This window comes from Tachypleus tridentatus, chromosome 13, assembly GCF_004210375.1.
Source record: "Tachypleus tridentatus isolate NWPU-2018 chromosome 13, ASM421037v1, whole genome shotgun sequence".
NCBI lineage: Eukaryota > Metazoa > Arthropoda > Merostomata > Xiphosura > Limulidae > Tachypleus > Tachypleus tridentatus.
In genome coordinates this window covers 209,496,638-209,514,843 of record NC_134837.1, presented here as the reverse complement: position 1 = coordinate 209,514,843, position 18,206 = coordinate 209,496,638, and the positions used below count along the sequence as shown (strand labels likewise).

The 18,206-nt window shown below is 34.1% G+C and overlaps 1 protein-coding gene across 13 annotated transcripts in view; it reads right to left on the bottom strand.

Annotated features, from left to right (window-relative positions):
• The window catches only part of LOC143240700 (uncharacterized), a 41,038-nt gene that overhangs the window by 18,656 nt on the left and 4,176 nt on the right, over positions 1 to 18,206 (bottom strand). For 4 of the 13 annotated variants that reach the window (XM_076483579.1, XM_076483580.1, XM_076483575.1 and 1 more), the window contains exons 4-9: positions 16,837 to 17,447; positions 9,428 to 9,635; positions 7,738 to 8,124; positions 5,934 to 6,190; positions 1,099 to 1,203; positions 238 to 498 (exon numbers count right to left, since the gene is read on the bottom strand). In XM_076483579.1, coding sequence (XP_076339694.1) covers positions 238 to 498; positions 1,099 to 1,203; positions 5,934 to 6,190; positions 7,738 to 8,124; positions 9,428 to 9,635; positions 16,837 to 17,447 — 1,829 coding nt within the window. The remainder of the gene's footprint in view (positions 1 to 237; positions 499 to 1,098; positions 1,204 to 5,933; positions 6,191 to 7,737; positions 8,125 to 9,427; positions 9,636 to 16,836; positions 17,448 to 18,206) is intronic. The other 9 variants (XM_076483586.1, XM_076483585.1, XM_076483588.1 and 6 more) reach the window with 5 other exon arrangements.

The following is an 18,206-nucleotide window of genomic DNA, read 5'->3' as shown; positions in this document are numbered from 1 at the left end:
TTATACTGGATATCTGAATGTTGCTGGATTACAAACATACAATTCAGATATTCAACCCTAACACACTCTTTTCGATAATTATGCCACATTACTACAAGTATTTTCACAAGCCAAATGACTAAAGTATCCTACCCCATTTATCTCACTATTTGAATCACACCAGTTAAGCTTAAATACGAATAAATAAGAACATTACAACTCTTAAAAATATCAACTACATGTGAGCAACAAACTTACCTGTTTCTCAGGTACATTTGTATCAAAAGTTCCAAATTCTCTTTCTTCTTTCTCATCTTCTTCGTCCAGAGCCTCATCCAATAGTTCATCAATTTCAGCACAGACAGCTGCAGCTTCTCCACTCAATTCTGCTTCATCATCATCATCATCTTCTTGGTTTATTTTTTCACAAGTGTTTTCTTCAGGTTCACAAGAATGATATGTACTAGTGACAGGATCTGGAACATTTTCAGGCTCACTTGTTATGTCACTGTCCTCAATCTGTAAAAATTATCTTATGTAATTATTCAAAGACAGCAATCAAAGAACTGAAACACTTTAGTAATTTTGTGAAGAAATAAAAATAATAATAATTATTCATAGCTTATACTGACACTAAAAATCAAACCTTTTTCCATGCAAGGATTGTTGGAAAAAAACAACAAATAAATATTGTAAACATCTCATAGTACAAACAAAATCCACTGTAATTCAAACAAACAGTTCTTCATGCAAAAAGTAGCAAGATGTTTGCTGACTCGTATATTATCCAAGTCAGGTTTACTTTATCAATGGATATCATGGCTGTCTTACAGGCAACATAACCTTACTTCAATGGTACCTAAAAAATAAGATGCAAGATGTTTTGCATGCTATAGCAGAGCCTTAAAATTTTGGCAAATGCATATCTATATATTAAAACCCAATAATACACATTGAATATTGTGTAATTACACATTATTTGTAAGTATTATCTATTAAACTGCTATCTACTATCTCAGTTTATGCTATCCACCTACAAGAAAGTCAGTCCTATAGGTTTACATTAACAAGTCATCAGAACAGTCATTTTCACCATCAAACATCTTTGTTTAAACATACCTCTGAGCTATTTAAATCTTCTGCCTTAAATACATCATCTGGAACATCATTTCCTACATCGGATGACTCGCTTGGTAATAATTGGGGTTTGTTGATGCCAGCAAGCTAACAAAATATTACAGAAAACAAATTATAAGTACAGCAAATTTTTGATAAGCAATTTTCATGAAAATATAGAACACATCTAATATTAATTTACTCTTTTCATAATTACGCCAGAATGTTTTAGTAATACGTGTCCTCACAATTTAACGTAAAACACTCTGAGCAGGAAAATGTTAATTCTCACTCTGGATTATAAACCCGTTTCCACACCCGTCATTACTGTTTGATCTATTACAGAAACAAATTCAATTAGTCTACTGGAACATTATCACCAGTTGCATGTTCTCCCCCCTTCTATACCATAAGGGAATAACTTATTTCCTATTAGTAGGTATCATAATATATTTGATCTGACACAGGCAAACTTCACACTTGCATAAGATACAAACCAATTTCAAACACCTTTGCCCAGATCACAGTCCAACTTAAATTTTGTCAGTGTTTATCATTATATACAGTAATACATCAGATAACTTCTTACATAAACTATTTAATAAAAACTTTAGTTAAACTTAAAAACTATAATAAAAAACACTTTCTTTGAAATTCAAAGATAATCTTAACCATAAAAAGGAAATTACAAGTAGTAACACTGCTCACAGTTTATACTTTGACACACATTAAACTTATTTGCACTATTTTTAGTCACAGCATTAGTAGCTCAGATGTTTTTGGTTAGTCAACTGTGTGTGTGTGTGTGTGTGTGTGTGTGTGTGTGTGTGTGTGTGTGTGTGTAAATATACAATCTTAAAAATATATTTTGTTTCACATCCTCCACATCTAAAATTTTAAAAGGCTTAGCAAGCTATGTCCAGCAGCAATAGAGTCCAAAGGTCATAGCTAGAAGAGAATTGTTTGCTTTACTTCTCTATTTATTGTTCTATATTGAAAAAAATAATTTACTACACATAATGTTTGTACATAGATGTTACTGTATAATACAAAATACTAATAACTAAAAAAAAGTCAAGAAAGGGTAACTTTATGAAGACTAAATGCCAGTTTTATGTTATTGGATATGATAACATGAGCACATGTGCATTGTGTCAAAACAAGTTATGTAATGTCAGCCAGGCACAGCTGGAAGGTCACTAATAATAACAAAAAATATATAAATATATATTGTTGTAAGACTTAAGCTACTCAGACTAAACATTTGAACTTGTGTTATTTGCAGTTATTCTAGCACAAAAATAAACAATTTCTTTTTATGGTAGTTATAAGATCAGTCAAACTAACAGATCTCACATAGTTAGAGTAAGAAAATAACAGATGAAATACAAAGTTTTACTGTAAACAAACGTTTGAAATGTATTAAGGTTTCAAAGGACACAAAGAATATTTGAGGTCTTGGAAATGAAGAGTTTAGTCATAACATGAACTCACTTCACATTTTGACCAGTAATAAAACAAACTTAATATTTTCACAAACAAATCTATTGTAAAAATACTTCATTAAAATATCTTTTTTTGTATAAAAACTTAACTCAATACTAAAAGCCTACCAAAATTTGTGAAGATACACCTACTACATCAAAAGTAACAGTATAAATACTTAACATCTCCAAATATGTAAACAAACTTGTGTCTATTATTATACCGAGCCCATTGCAAAAGGGTTAGAATAAAATGTTTAAAGCTACATTTTTGAGCTGTACATTCTAAAAGTACCATTTCTTAAACAAGACCCAGTATTTTAGTCTATAGATAATTTTTTTTTTGTTACTCATCCATTGTACTTCACTGTCCAGGAAGTTAACCATCTTACTACTACTTTTATTTAGTTTACTCTCCAACTGTATAAAACAAGAAGGCTATACATTAGTAATATTGCAAAGTTAGTGTTATAAATAGTGCAATAATTATGGCCTTTCTTTTATGGTAAAGCACTACTAATCAACATATTTTTCTTTTCATATTTATATATCTTTGATATATTAAATCCTAAGCTGACAATATCAGATGACTTCCTATTAAATTTATAATTTTCTATCATTTTATTTCTTAAAAACTTCTTTAAAAATTGATAAAACTCCCTTATCTCTACACTAGTTGTTCAGGATTGTTTATAAGTTTTAACACTAAATGTCTTTAATCTGAATATTTGCTAGTTTTTATCATTTCCCAAAATCCTTGTTTAATCCTTTGAATATGGGAATCCATCTGTATAGAACACAAAATGTTGAAGTTACACACGTTTATGTGTATCTTCAAGAAATTTAGCAAGCTATTAGTAAACATTTTGAATCTGTTGTACAGAAGAAAAAACAAAATCAGTAATTTTTTAATAAAATATTTACACTAAAAACTTGTCTATGAATTTCTGAATCCTTTACTTAGTTGATCTGAAAGCAAGGTAATTTTCATACTATAAATACAAATATTTCTTTCCATTAAACATTTCACATTTCATTTTGCATGACCTCTAGAACAATAGCTCCCAAATTTTTTAGTCTGTGGCTCCCTTCACATGAATAAAAAAAACCTGATGCCCCCTTCACTACTTCAACATGGTGACTGAAAAACAGTGTTGTAGTAAAAACAATAACATCTCCTTTTGACATATTACATCACCTAATTCAATATAATTTTTTATTGGTTTGTTTATTTGGAATTAACATTATTCAGTATTTTTGCTTTGGGCCTATTTTTTGTCAACTTCCCAGGAAATGCTTTATGGCCCCTCCACTTTAGTAAACACTACTTCAGAACATCAAAAATGAATAACAAGTTTCTCTTTCTGTAAATCTTTATGTTCTATTTGTTACTTTCTTACCCTAGCCCTGACTGTAGCTAATTGATCGATATACTCTGAAGTGAAAAAACTTTAGAATTACAAAACAAAGTGAAAGTTTTTTCTTCTTTCACTGCATCATTCGTTGTCACGTCTTTTATTAAAGATATTCACACTTTGGACTGTTAACAATCTCATACACTCACATTGAAACCACTTCTTCACAGTTAATGTATATTTCTGCCAATTTCATCAGGACAGCTAGATGCTTGAATTACATCAAGAAAGAGCACACAATTTTGAAATCTGCATTGAAGTTTAAGGAAAGATGTGCAGAAATTCTATCACGAGTTGGAAATGTATATTAATACCACAGCAAATGAAGACATCAAGAGTAAAATTGTAAATTTTATCTAACGAATTTCAAAAGCTTGTTTTTGTTAATAAGATACTGCAGAAATTTCATAATTGAAGTTATGCAAATTGAAACATGCAGAACAGAGAAGACACAATAATGAAAATTAAGTTATTTTATTGCAAAAACACTTAAACTTAGATGATATAAAAACATCAATTGTAAATTATGTTCTGATGTAGTCAATTGATGTACATTGATAACAGTTATTTAATTACATTTTGATTTTAACTTTAACATGTGATGATGTGCTGTTGATTAGCACCATGTGCAAATGGTTAACTTAAATATTCATTTATTTCATCCAAATGCTAAACTTTTAAACTCTCAAAATATATGTTAAGGTAAATACATCTTCACTGTGACAAAGAAAAGTTATTTCTAATGGTATATTAATACTTGTTTATAAAGTAGATAAACTGTAAATCCATTAAATGATATTAACATCTAGATAAACTGAACATCTAAAAGTAAATGTTAACATCTAGGTTGTGCTAATCATTAATCCTAATGATGTTAACATCTAGGTTTTGCTCCACGATTTGCACATTAATTCTAATCGTGAACATCTATTTGCACATTAACATTAACATCTAGGTTGTGCTCCACGAATTGCACATTAATTCTAATGACGTGAACATCTAGGTTGTGCTCCACGAATTGCACATTAATTCTAATGATGTGAACATCTAGGTTGTGCTCTATGAATGAAGTAATCAGAAACCTCATTTTCACTACCCTTATTTCTAGATCACATAATTACCCACAAGGTTTTGTACTTTATTTCAACCATTCCACATTGTGCACGTAATTATTAAACAAGTTTTTAAATCCAATTTCAAGACATTCCTGAAGAACTAACTTTTCCACACTGTTAAACATAACAGCTCAATTCACATTATTAGTTTCTTTTGCTAGTTTGTGTTAGTTACATAACTTATTTCACTCAGAATGTCAGAATACAATTAGTTTATAAAGCATGGTTTGCATGCTAGAAAGAGCTTGAACTAGGCTTCTATCATGTTTACTAGCTTATAAAATCACCCAAGAATTAATTATTGTAACTGACTAGATAGTAAATTTACAGATCAAATAAACACTTATATTTGGATACAGTGAAAACTCAGTTCAGAAAATAAACTTATATACTTGTATGATTGATTTACTATCAACATTTAAGCTAAATTTATATTAAGAATTATACACAACTTACTCTGTTAAATCTGTTTTGCAAAACTTCCACCTATTCTCTAAAATTATAGAAGATTCTCAAGTGTAAGAATCAACAATGTGTGTGTGTGAGCCTTCAATACCATAACGAGAAAGTTCCAGAAGATTCAATTTTGCATTTAAGTTGACAAAACCTTTGTACACAGCTCATTATTTGTAATAACCATAATCATAAACCATGTTAGTGTTTGTATATTAAAATATATTTGTATTAAAAAAATTGTGTAAACTTATTGAAAAGTTAGATACATAAACAGTTACTTGACTTGTAAGCTTTAATCATTGTTCAACTCACTTTCAGACCACTTGAAGTTATATGCATTAAGTAATACACGATATATAAATCGTTACCTTATTAGTATTATCAACATTTGTAGTCTCCGAACAAGTTGAGGAAGAGGAAGCCCTTTCCCAACGATTCATCAGAGCCGTCATTTCTCGCCTTCTTTCTTCTCTGGTTTTCTCAGAAATTTCATTTCCTCTCCAGTCATTCTGAGCTTTCTGCAAGAGTTGTTCCTGCACCTGTCTGGTGTTCAATCCTATATTCTTACCTGGTGAAGCGAGTGAACTTGTACTTGAGGTTGGAGATGCAACTAGGCTGGATGTGTCTATTAGAAGTGGAGAATGTACATCATTATAATATCTACATGTTCAAATCAACAAGGTCTCTAGCTGAAAATACTAAAAGATTTAATTCTATTTCATATGTAACATTTAGTTTTGTTTAAATTTGGTTTTTAAACACATGCAACGTTTGCTTGTTTGTTTTCAAATTTCAAGCAAAGCTTCACAAGGCCAATCTGCACTAGCCATCCCTAATTTAGCAGTGCAAGACTAGAGTGAAGGTAGAAAGTCATCACCACCCACTGCCAAGTTTTGGGCCATGATTTTACCAACAACAGTGGGATTTACTGAAACTTTATAATGCCCCTACAGCTGAAAGGGTGAGCATATATGGTGTGACAGGGATTCAAACCCATGACATTCAGATTGAGAATCGAGTGTTTCAACCATCTGGCCATCCCAGGCCCATGAGCAATAAAAGAATAGATTATAACACACCTTCTGTAGGTGTTATTGCATCTCATTATGTATTAACTCTACCTGTACTGCAGGGAAATTAAAGTGTTTATGTCATATAATACCTAACAAAACCACAGCCAAGGTAACTGGCTTGTTATAGGGTATTTTTCATTGATTTAGTTTGTCTTGAATTTCTCTCAAAGCTACTCAAGGACTATCTGCACTAGCCATCCGTAATTTAACAGTGTAAGACTAAAGGAAGGCAGCTAGTCATCACCACCCACCGCTAACTCTTGGGCTGCCCTTTTACTAATGAACAGTGGGATTGACTGTCACATTATAATGCTCCCCACAGCTGAAAGAGTGAGCATGTTTGGTGCAATGGGGATTCAAACCCACAACCCTCAGATTATGAGTTGAGTGCTTTAACCACTTGGCCATGCTGTGCCCCTTTTTCACTGGTGTTGAAGTTGATGATAAATCTTTGAAGTAACCCTGGATCCTGTATTTAACAGCATGAATTACCTGATAGCTTAATATGCTTTATAAAGACTGAAGGACTAACTTATGAAAAATATTAGAAGGTAAAAAAGTGCAAAAATATTCACTTCAGGGTGTTTAAAACATACAGTTGTATCAAGTTTCACTATTACTGACTAAGAAATATTCTAAAATTTGTATCATGATGGCAACAGAAGTGGTAAGCACAGTATTTTTTTTTTTAATACCTGTTCCTCACACAAGTAGCTCTGAAAACCAACTGACTTACTAAAAATTTGATCTTCTTAACATCAAGTATAATATAACAAGCAATATTTGATCATTTCATGCCAATTCACCCAGGAAAAATAACTTTCCAGTTCATGTCATAGATTTTCTTGAAAAAATTCAAACAAAAACTTCTTTTTGATTTATTCAGCCATACAAGATCCTAAAGTTGTACAGCATTAATAAATCAAAATGAAGTTTTTGCTTCAATTTTTTCAAGGAAATCTGACATGAACTAGGAAGCCCTAGGTGAATTGGCATGGAATGACCCTATTGTTAAACTAGGATATTTACATGACTAGTGAAACAACATAACATAGATCCAAGAAAGTCTGAACTTAAATTTAAAAAAGGTTTTACTCACTACTGCTAGCGCTACTTGTACTCAACGTCAATTTCACAGGAGAACCAGCTTTAGCTGTTGTTTCAGACGTTGACACAGTTTTCATCATCTGCACTGTTGGCTGACTGACTTGCTTACTCTGTGTCATGGAAGTTACTGGTCTGGAATTGGTTCCAGTGCTCTTGACTGGCTGAGAAGCTTTTGACACACTCTTATCAAACAAGGCAGCTCTTGCAGCCACAGAGAGGGTCTCTGGATTGCTTAGCTCTTGTTGAGCTTTGCTGTTTCCATCTCGCATTGCCTTTTCAAACAATGCTCTTCGTGCTGACAGGGGAAGATCTGAAGGATCGACATTCTTCTTTGGTTCCTGTGATGGCTGACAGCAAGCTGGTAGTGGTTTAGGTGGACCTAACCAATGGAGAAGAACCTCTGATTGCAACAGTCAATATTTGAGCATGCATTCATATTAGCTTATATTAATTTAAATGCACAACATTCACAAATAGAGATGGACACATAAAATGAGACTAAAGTTATTTCTCCCAACTGCTATATTGTCCCAATCATGAGGAACACTTTGAACAGGTTGTAATAATATTGTTAAGAACATCTATGCCATATAAATTAATACAAACATGAAATGAGACTTTTTATTTATACTTATTGGTAACTAACTTTTGGTTCATTTTGTACATTATGTTTAATAACTAGGACAAGATTCTAAAGTTAAGAGTCACACTTTAACAATGTATTTTTAAACATATTACTCATGAAAACAAAAATATTAGATAAATAGATGGTTTATTTTGATAACATGAAAAGGCATTTCATTTTCTTTTAACTCAATAAATTGAAGGAAAAAAAGACATGTTATGGAAAATACAGTCACACCAAGTTAAGCCTAAACCAAAACAACTGCAAAATTACATAGTTGATAATCACAATTCCTACACAAGTATGACTATAATTTCACACCCTGGCAAATTTAAAAGTTACAATTTACATTAAATTGTGACTATTCATGATGATTATTATTTCTTTTTGACAAATGCAAAATGCTCTGTCTGCCATTGTGAATAGTGAAAGAAAGTGATTAACAGAATGTAGCAGAGACCAAACATTTGTGAATGAGTTTCACACACTGTACAACCGTATCATATATACCATGTGCAACTACTGGCTCTGTCAAAAATGCCAGAAGAATTAGGAGAGAAAGAATAATAAGGCATCAGAATGTAGGATTTTCTATCATGTAGTGCCTAAGAGTGAATCAAACATCTTGAGGTATAATAAATCAGACTAGGAGAGCTGAATACTCACAAATAGTGCATCACCTGAACAGTGCTACTTTTGCACAGTAAACTATATTCATGTTTTTTTCAAATTGCCAATATATCAACAGAAAGAATATCATACATACTGCTGGCTTTAATTCATTTAACTACTCATGGAAATTAATGATGAACTAGTTTAATTCACAAGTGTTTTTCGCTTGTTTTTTAAAATATGTGCTTATGGTAAATATGACTCGAATGAACTACAATTCCCAGAACTTTGGTGTTTAAGCCTGTTTGATTATTTCTCAATAGTTTTGACTGACTGCATTTTAAGCAACACATTGTTTAGCACAGAGTGGCACATTAACAGTCAAGAATAACAGTTTTCAAAGTACATTAAACAACAACAGCTCAAAGATTACTCTTTAATTTACCATTCTCACCCCTGCTATGATGAACTTCGTTACTTTTGGAAAGAGCAACAGAAGTAGCAGGTAATTTGTCTTTAATAGTCTTCTCACCACTTGGAACCTTGGAAGGGTTTTCTGGAATAGTCTGCTCCTTCATAATGACTTTATTTTCTTTACTGAAGTTATAGTTGATCTTGGATGCAGACGGAGATTTTGTAAATCCTTGTGCTTCCTGTTGAGGGACACACAACAGTTTATACCTATATTCATAGCTTCACAATACAATTCATAAGAATGATGATTTAGTTTTCTATTGATTAACATCAGATCAACTGTCCAATAATTGAAAAACTATTTCTCAGTGTGATCATGAGTGAAATAAGAACAGTTTATAGAATGTTTGAACCTGTAATTTTGTGTTTGGATATAGTTCCCTTTTCACTATGCATGAAAATTATTTCTCCCAAATTTTGTTTTTTTTTAGTTTGTACAATATCTGTGAGAATCCATAAAATGTGTCACAGTAAAAATACTGTTTAACCAGTATTAAACAATAACAAATTCTAAACCATCTCCCTATTCAAAATTTTACCGATTCGTAAAAATCTCATATGTTACCTAGATACAGTTTAGTTTCATTTTGAAACCAGTCTTTTACCAGATAACCCATTGTGATTACCAATGAAAAAAATTCACCTTGAATTTATGTTTATAAAATATTTGCAGAACTTCCAAAGAAATTAAAAATCATGTTACAATAACCAGTGCTCCAGATGAGAAGCATACCAGTGTAATTCAAGACCAAAAATCAGAACTGAGAAGCTGTAAAAACAAATATACCTCCTGCCACTTTAACAGTTGTACATTAATGAATGCATTCTAGTAGTTGGTTGGTTGGTGTTTATAGGCAGAAAGCAACTCCGCTATCTGCACCAAACAACCAGTAAAAAATTTAAACAGAGTTAAAAAGGCCAATGGCCCTTACAATTTTTAAAATAATTGAGGTGGGTGGTGTCACCATCGACACCGACACTGTCCAACATCAAAGGTGAACAAATGGTAAAAATATGTCTAAAATGTTGTCGTTGCTTATGGTTGTAACAACAGCATGACAGTAAAATGTGAACTGTTGTGAATTCAGTGTCCTAGAGACCCCACATTAGTGCATCAGTTTCAGATAAAAGAAAATGATGAGTTAAACTGTGATCAAAGCATAGCCTAGCCTGGACAACTTCCTTCTTCTGATCCTGACTGAAACAAGATGGCCAAAGAGCAACAGTAGATTTGATCTGAAAAAGCTTATCATGTTGCTCACTCCAAGTCAACTGCCAGCTGGCATGGAGCCAAGCCTTCAATACAGGGCCACAGTCCAGTTATGGGACAGGCACAGCCATGAGAGCACCAGAGAAGACAGATTTAGCTGTAATGTCAGGTAGCTCATTCCTGCAAATATCAACATGGTCTGGTATCCAGAAAAACTGGATACAAGTAGATGATAGAGAGAAATGGGCTAGCTAGTTATGAATATCAACTAGAACAGAGGGTGAGAACTAAGATGAAGTGATTCCAGGGTCAGTAAAGAGCCAAACGAGTCTGTATAAATAGTATAGTTCTTGTACTGCATAGCTTCTATATGATCCAGGGCAAGAGAAATGGTGTACAATTCAGCAGCAAACACAGAAACTGTAGAGAAGATTCTGTGTGCAACTGCCAAACCACAACTAACTATGGCAGAGCCGACAGTCACCTAATTTTGAACCATCCGTTTAAATGGGAATGAATGATGATTCGAAAAATGTTCGGCAAATAGAAGGCAGTACTTCCAATTGTGAGTATCTGCCTTTTTTCAGATGACTTAAAAAAAAGTCATATTTGGGGATAGTAATAAGTTAGGGTGGGATGGGCTGACCAGTGGATACAGCAATGTTATCCAAGAACAGACCCATTTCATACAACTGCACCTGGATATGAAAGCCAAAAGGAACAATAGCAGACCATCTATTCTGAAAAAGCTGGCCCACCAAGGAAAGAAAACACAACCCTAGGTGGAATGTTGTGGTAAGGATTGGAGTTATAAAGCATACAGTAAAAACAGTTGCAAACAGCAGAGGTGTAGAGGAGGTTCATGAGACTCAGTGAACAAACCCTCTAAGGGAGAAGTGTGGAAGGCCCCTGTGCAGAGCCGAAGCCCCTGATGATGAACAGGGTCCAATATCTTCAATGCAGAGGTCCTGGCAGACACACAGACCAGAGACCCATAGCCCAGTTTCAATCTAATGAGGGCACAATAGATCTTTAACACAGAACATCGATCCACTCCCCAAAAAGTGGAAGAGAGGACACACATGATTAGCGTCCTTGTATATTTGACGTGTAGCTACTTGATATGTGTGGAATAAAAGTCAACTTATAATCAAAGATAAGCCCTAAAAACTTTGTGGCAATGACCACTAAAAGCACAACTTCTCAGAGACAGAGCTCAGGATCAGTGCAAATATCCCATTGACAGCAGAAGTGCATGCAAACAGCTTTAGAGTAAGAAAAAGTAGAACCATTTGCTATGATCCACTTCAGTAAATGATTGAGAGCAGTATGTAGCTGTTATTCAATAAACCTTATGCTCAACAATTAACATGAGATGTGAAAGTCATCTACAGAGAGACCATTTGCAATTGAAGGGGGGAGTTGTTCACTGATGGCATTAATCTTTATACTGAAAAGTGTGGCTTTCAAGACAAAGACCTGAGGGAAAGAATAGGAAAGTGTCAAACTAACAAGGACTTAGAAACATAGGTCCATTAAAAGTGTTTAATAAAAAGAGTAAATGGCCACACAATTTGTAGGAATGAAGGTCTTGCAGGATGCCATACCTCCATGTTGTATCATAAACTTTCTCAAGATAAAAATAGACAGAAACAAGATATTGTCTCTTAAGAAAGGCTTCCCTGATTGACGTTTCAAGTTGAATCAGGTGGTCCATGGTGAAGAGCTGTCGTCAGAACCCATAATGGGTGGGTGAGAGGAGGTTGATTGGTTTGAAGAACCAAACAAGATGAGTATTAACCATCCTCTCCAAGATCTTACAAAGAGAGCTTGTCAAATCAATTGGACAGTAGTTAAAAGGAATCTTGGGATCCTTCCCAGGCTTAGGAAAAGGGAGAACAACTTTATCAGGAAAAAATTTATCCTACCAGATCCAGTTAAAAATAACCAGAAGAATAGCAAGAGAGACAGGAGAAAGATAGCACAGCATCTCTTAGTGAATGTCATCAGGTCCAACTGATGTACTGCCAAACCAATGAAGAGCAAACTTCAGTTCCACCAGTGTAAAGGGGCAATTACAGTCACAAACACAATCAGCCCAAAGGGAAAAAGCAATCTCTCTGCCCATATCTTGATGGCTAAAAAGGTGCAGGATGAAGGAGACACACTAGATGCGTAAGAAAAGCAGCAATGCTTTGGGCATTAACAACTTCCTGGCCATCAAAAAGACTGAAAAAGGGTGGAATTATACTGTCTACTGACCTTTCGAATATTGTACATATGACTTTGGAACTTGTGGAAGAAGAGTAGCTAGATGAATATTTAATCCAACATTCCTTCTGACTATGACATCTTACCTAACAAACATGTACATGGGCCCACTAAAGTAAATGCAGTTTAAAATCGTGGGATACTTAGAAAAGTTATTTCAGGCCTGTCTTTGAGCCTTTTGTGCCATATGGCAGGCAGGGTTCCACCATGGATAAGGATACTGTGGAAAATGTGTTGAGGTTTTAGGAATATGCTGAGCAGCTGCCTGGACAATATAGTCATTCACTACCATAATCTATCTATGGCTACAGCCTCCAAGAGTGTATCAAATGCCAAAGACAGCATGGGTATAAGCTGATTGACCAGCAGTGTCACCCTTCCATGCACTTGCCCATCACATAAATTGTTATTTCTGTAATTAAAAAAAAAAAGAGAGAGAAAAGAGAAAGAAAGAAGAAGAAGCCAAAGTGTGACTGCTTTGGCACGTTCCAGAAATGTTTCCTGCAAGGAGACACACACACAGGATGGTAATAATCAATCATATACTTAATGCCATCTACAACTGAATGAAAACCCTGACAGTTCTACTGCATCCAAATGACAATTTTTATTTATGTGGAGAAGAATGGGGGTAGGAAGCCCTTCTGTTTTCAACCACTTTTTTTTTTTTTTTAATTGAATGGAGGTCTATTAACCTCCATGGATCCTGCACTGGGTTAAGTGGGCAAGGTCTGTCTGTGGATGAAGATTCCAATGACTGAGAGCATAAACGAATAATTGTTTTGTATCTTGGGACTGCAAAAGAGGATGGACCCAAGGAAACATCTGAGCCCAAAGCCAAAGGAAGTGAACCCAGGCAGCCACCAGAAGTGGCAGGGATAGAGATGAAAGTAATGTAGACTCGTCAACTCTTTTAACCAGGGAGGGCAAAAGACTCTTCAGATATTTTGTAAACAAATCTACTAGAGGCACAGAGAGATCTGTCTGCACTCTCACTGTGGCAGTGAAGCAGAGTGCAGCAGTATGTGTCTGAGATGGAGTGAGGAAAAATAACTTTTGAGCCTCTGGGTAAGAAATAATGTTAAAAGTCTTCAAGCATTGCACCTCTTCCTCCTTTATCAACCTAGGGCAAGAAATAGAGTAAGAGGGGGCTCTAGTTTGCACTCATAGGAGTCATGGTCTTTTCCACCACAATGAGCACATGTTAAAAACCACGACACAATGTCTTCAAGTGACTGAACCGCCGACACTGGAAACATCTGAGAAAGTTGAGAACGTACAACCGTACCTTAGAGTTCAGCTAACCTGTATTGACTGTGGCAGGAAGATATGTAATGCAAACGTCAATATGAGATCACTAGTAGTCGTCATAATGTTGTCTTTTCAAGTGAAGATTCAGCACACTACAAAAACACCTTCGCTGGAGAAACCAGCAAGGATCTCCAACTTCAAAATGTTCTTTAAATCACTTTCAACTATAACTCCTCTGAAATAATTCAAAGTTGCATAGGGGAGTACCCTCAATGGGTATATCCCCAATAGATTTTGATTTCAAGAGGAGTCTGGTATGCTGTGGTGAAGATTTTTCTGCCAAAATGTCTCCAGAATACAACTTCTTTACTGACTTGGGAGAGCCAACAAGCCCCATGAATCCCTTTTGAATAAAAAAAGGAGACATCTGCCCCAAGGATTTCTCAGATAAAGAATTTCATAATTAGAAATTGAGGTATAGAATCTTACTGTGATTGTGACTGTACAACAGAAATCCATACACAATTGTTTTCCAATAAACTTTTGTTTTTCAATTTTTCATTAATGGGAGTATTCATACCAAAGGCAACACCTTTCAGTGCCTACTGACCTCACCTATCATGAGCCCCTACGAGGAAACACACTGCAATGCCAAACAAGGACACTGCAGCAACCCCAGGGTTTTATTAGCACTATACCCAAACACCAGCATCAGACACAATGCCCACAATACCAATTAAAAACATCCAAGACTGGTATTTGGCTGATTCAAGGTGAAGTGAACCAGTCAATTGACACTGGGGAAGTCACCTCAAAGCCACTTATTTACAGGAATTCAGGATAAATTGGTGTGTTAGAGCTGGATCCCTCAACCACCAGGATCCTCTCCTCCCCTTCACACACTGCCATGCATGGCAAGCACATGGATGGATGTTTAGATCCCAGAGGAGGGAACTGAAAGTACAGAACCTTCTCGGAGAGGTATCCTGACAACATACAGGAGTCCACATCAAGGGGCATTGTAGTTGCTTTATGTAGTTCTGCACAAGACCTGCATGGTTTAAACAGTAGAGGTACAAAATCAAGCACCCTCTAACCACCAAAACTTTCTATTGGTGCACTTGTGTATAAACAAAAAGTTCCAACTTCATTATTGGCATTTATTATGACTAAATCTGGTGATATAATTTTATAAATTAACCCTTTGCCATATTCTACCTTTTGAAATAAAATAATTCATACTTGGGTTAAATTAATTTCCATCACAAAATGTTACTGCTGCATTGTGTAAAAAAAATTAATATTATTGCTGCTGAAAGAATTTTGGGATTACTCCTTACAGAGAAAAGTACCCAGAATACCTATTACATATAGTTATGATGTTTGTTTTTGCACTGCAGAAGCTAATTCATTATCACATGCATTCAAATTTTTATGCTTAAATTCTACCACAAACATTTAATAACAAACAATATGGAAAACAACAGATGAATTTCACAAATTAATTTTTAAAATTAAATTTACAATTCTTTAATATTTTTTTTGTGAACATTGAGTTTATACTTATGAACTGCATTTAAAAAATAAATGTAACCATAAACTACAGAGAACTGAAACTAGCTTATCTTAACAGTTTTATACTTTAGTTAATTATGTATTATTTGGGTTTTTAAAATTCATATTTAAAGGGTTTGAATAATTCTTTCAATATAACCAAAAATTTGCCTTGCACTACAAGGCTTACATTACTATGCAAGTAAAAAAAGAGCAAGTCTAAAGTATCTCTAACTGATCTAACAGTTAACTTAACATCTATCTGAGTAACTAAATGTCCAAACATGGTTGATACTAACTGCCACACCATTCTGAATTTAGTTAAGTCCTTACAAGACAAGATATAATCATGGACTGCAATTAGGCAAGTAATCAGTGGAGAGGGAGGGAAGAAAAATGCAAACTTTCTTTTAACCATAATAATAGAACAGTACTAAACTAAATAAGAAAGGTAGTTATTAACTTATCCCCTTCACAGGCAGGTCAAAATATGCGTGTAATGTCCTTTTACAGTTATATTCAATATTCAATTATGCTACTTCACATAAACAAACTTGGCATCAAAACAGTTGATAAATAAATATCTTAATATTATACCAGTTCTTAATTCTAAAAGGAACAATTTTAAAAATTTCCAATCACCCTTAGTATAAGAATCGTGAAGTGTTCTCTAGGTATTCCCTCTTCTATAATTTATTTACTATAAATCTCAAGTGTAGAATTTAATGCAGGTTAATTATTATAATATAAACATCACTGAGGTAAACTATAATTTATAGTTTTAAGTCTTTTTTGTTTACAATGTAATAAAACTAAAAAAAATCAGACCCACACACCACAACTCCTCATAAACAAATGTAAATACAAATATCTCCATAAACTCAGTATGTGACTCAAATTATTTAGTGCAGACACTAGTACATGAAAAGTCATTTTCCAGTTGTAGTCTACATATGTCTTTATAATTACAGAAGTTAGTACAAAGGGTTAATAACTAATAGCTCTCAGGATGAATCAGTAGCTGCAAGTTAAACTGCTGCACTATGTACCATATCTGATATCCTATGTGTGAATCAATGAAGGATAAAACTCACCAGTGCTGAAATAACAGCACGATCCCAAATTTCCACTTTTCTCACCTGCTGCTTATGCTTTTGGACTATCTTCCTTTTCCCTACCTCCTGGACACCTGCACTGCTGTTAAAGATGGCAAACCCACTAGAATGAGTATTGGGTTTATCTCCACCACCTGACACCTTACCAGCTTTAGAGGGTGAAGTCTTACTTAATGGAACAGCAGCAACTACAAACTTGTTATTCTGATCAAGAGAAGGGTTAGTAGTGTTAATGCTATGTGTCAATGTTGCCCCATTTTTAGCCATGCAGGATTTTGCAGTTGCAACGTCAGTGTTATTAGTAGAAGTATTGTTAGTAACAGTTTTGGAAGACAAAGAGTTAGTTGTGTTACTAGCACTAGTTTCATCAACAGGTTTTACAAAGGCTGTGATGTTGTCACCAAACCGTTTTGAAGGAAAATGGTAGGAGTCGTCATCCTCCCAGTTGTTAATCTGGTTAGCAAGAGCGGCTAAACGAGCACTACGACTACTGGCAGAAGGTTGAGTACTGACAGAAGGAATAGCTACCTCATGCTCAGCCAAAGATTGTGCAGGTACAATGGAGAAAGGTTCAGAATCCACTTCCATACCTAATATTTAATAATAAAAAAAAAAGTCCACTAAATACACCAACTGTTTCCTCTAAAATTATAAACTCATAAATAGGTTACTAAAGAAATTATAAACATAAACAAACTAGGGAATAAATTGGTATTTACTTTAGAACTATTAGAGATGTTTATATGAAAATTTGACCATGAAATTTATGGTCATGTGGATAAATAGTAATGAGAAAAGTTAATACCAACTAGACTTTGAAAAAGACAAATGTTAAAAATACAAACATTATCTTTGAGATTTGTACATCTAACAATTTAAATGAAATGATAATTAACTGCAAAATCATGTACTTCTAACTTCTATACAAAACTTCAGTTCATGTCCAAATCTTTCTGGACATGCAGTGGATAATTAACATAATGCAATTCAAAATCTGCAAGTAAAGGTCTAAATTTAGCTCATACATAATACACTATATTCACAATAAGCATGAAAAAAACAATCACAAAAAACAGGCAAGTTGCATGTTAAGGAAAAACAGTATTACTCAATTCCTTCCAATTAAAAACAACAGTTTAATAACTTGAGATAAAACAACAAATTTATCTCTACATCACACACACACACACAGTAATTTAAAATGTCGTCACTCTTCCAGTAGCATTGTTGAACAGTAATTTTTGACTTCATCAAGAAAACGATTTTAATACAAATTTTAATACAACCAGACTTACCTTATAATGATGTACTGATTATAGACAATAATTATTGCTGTTACAAAAACAACA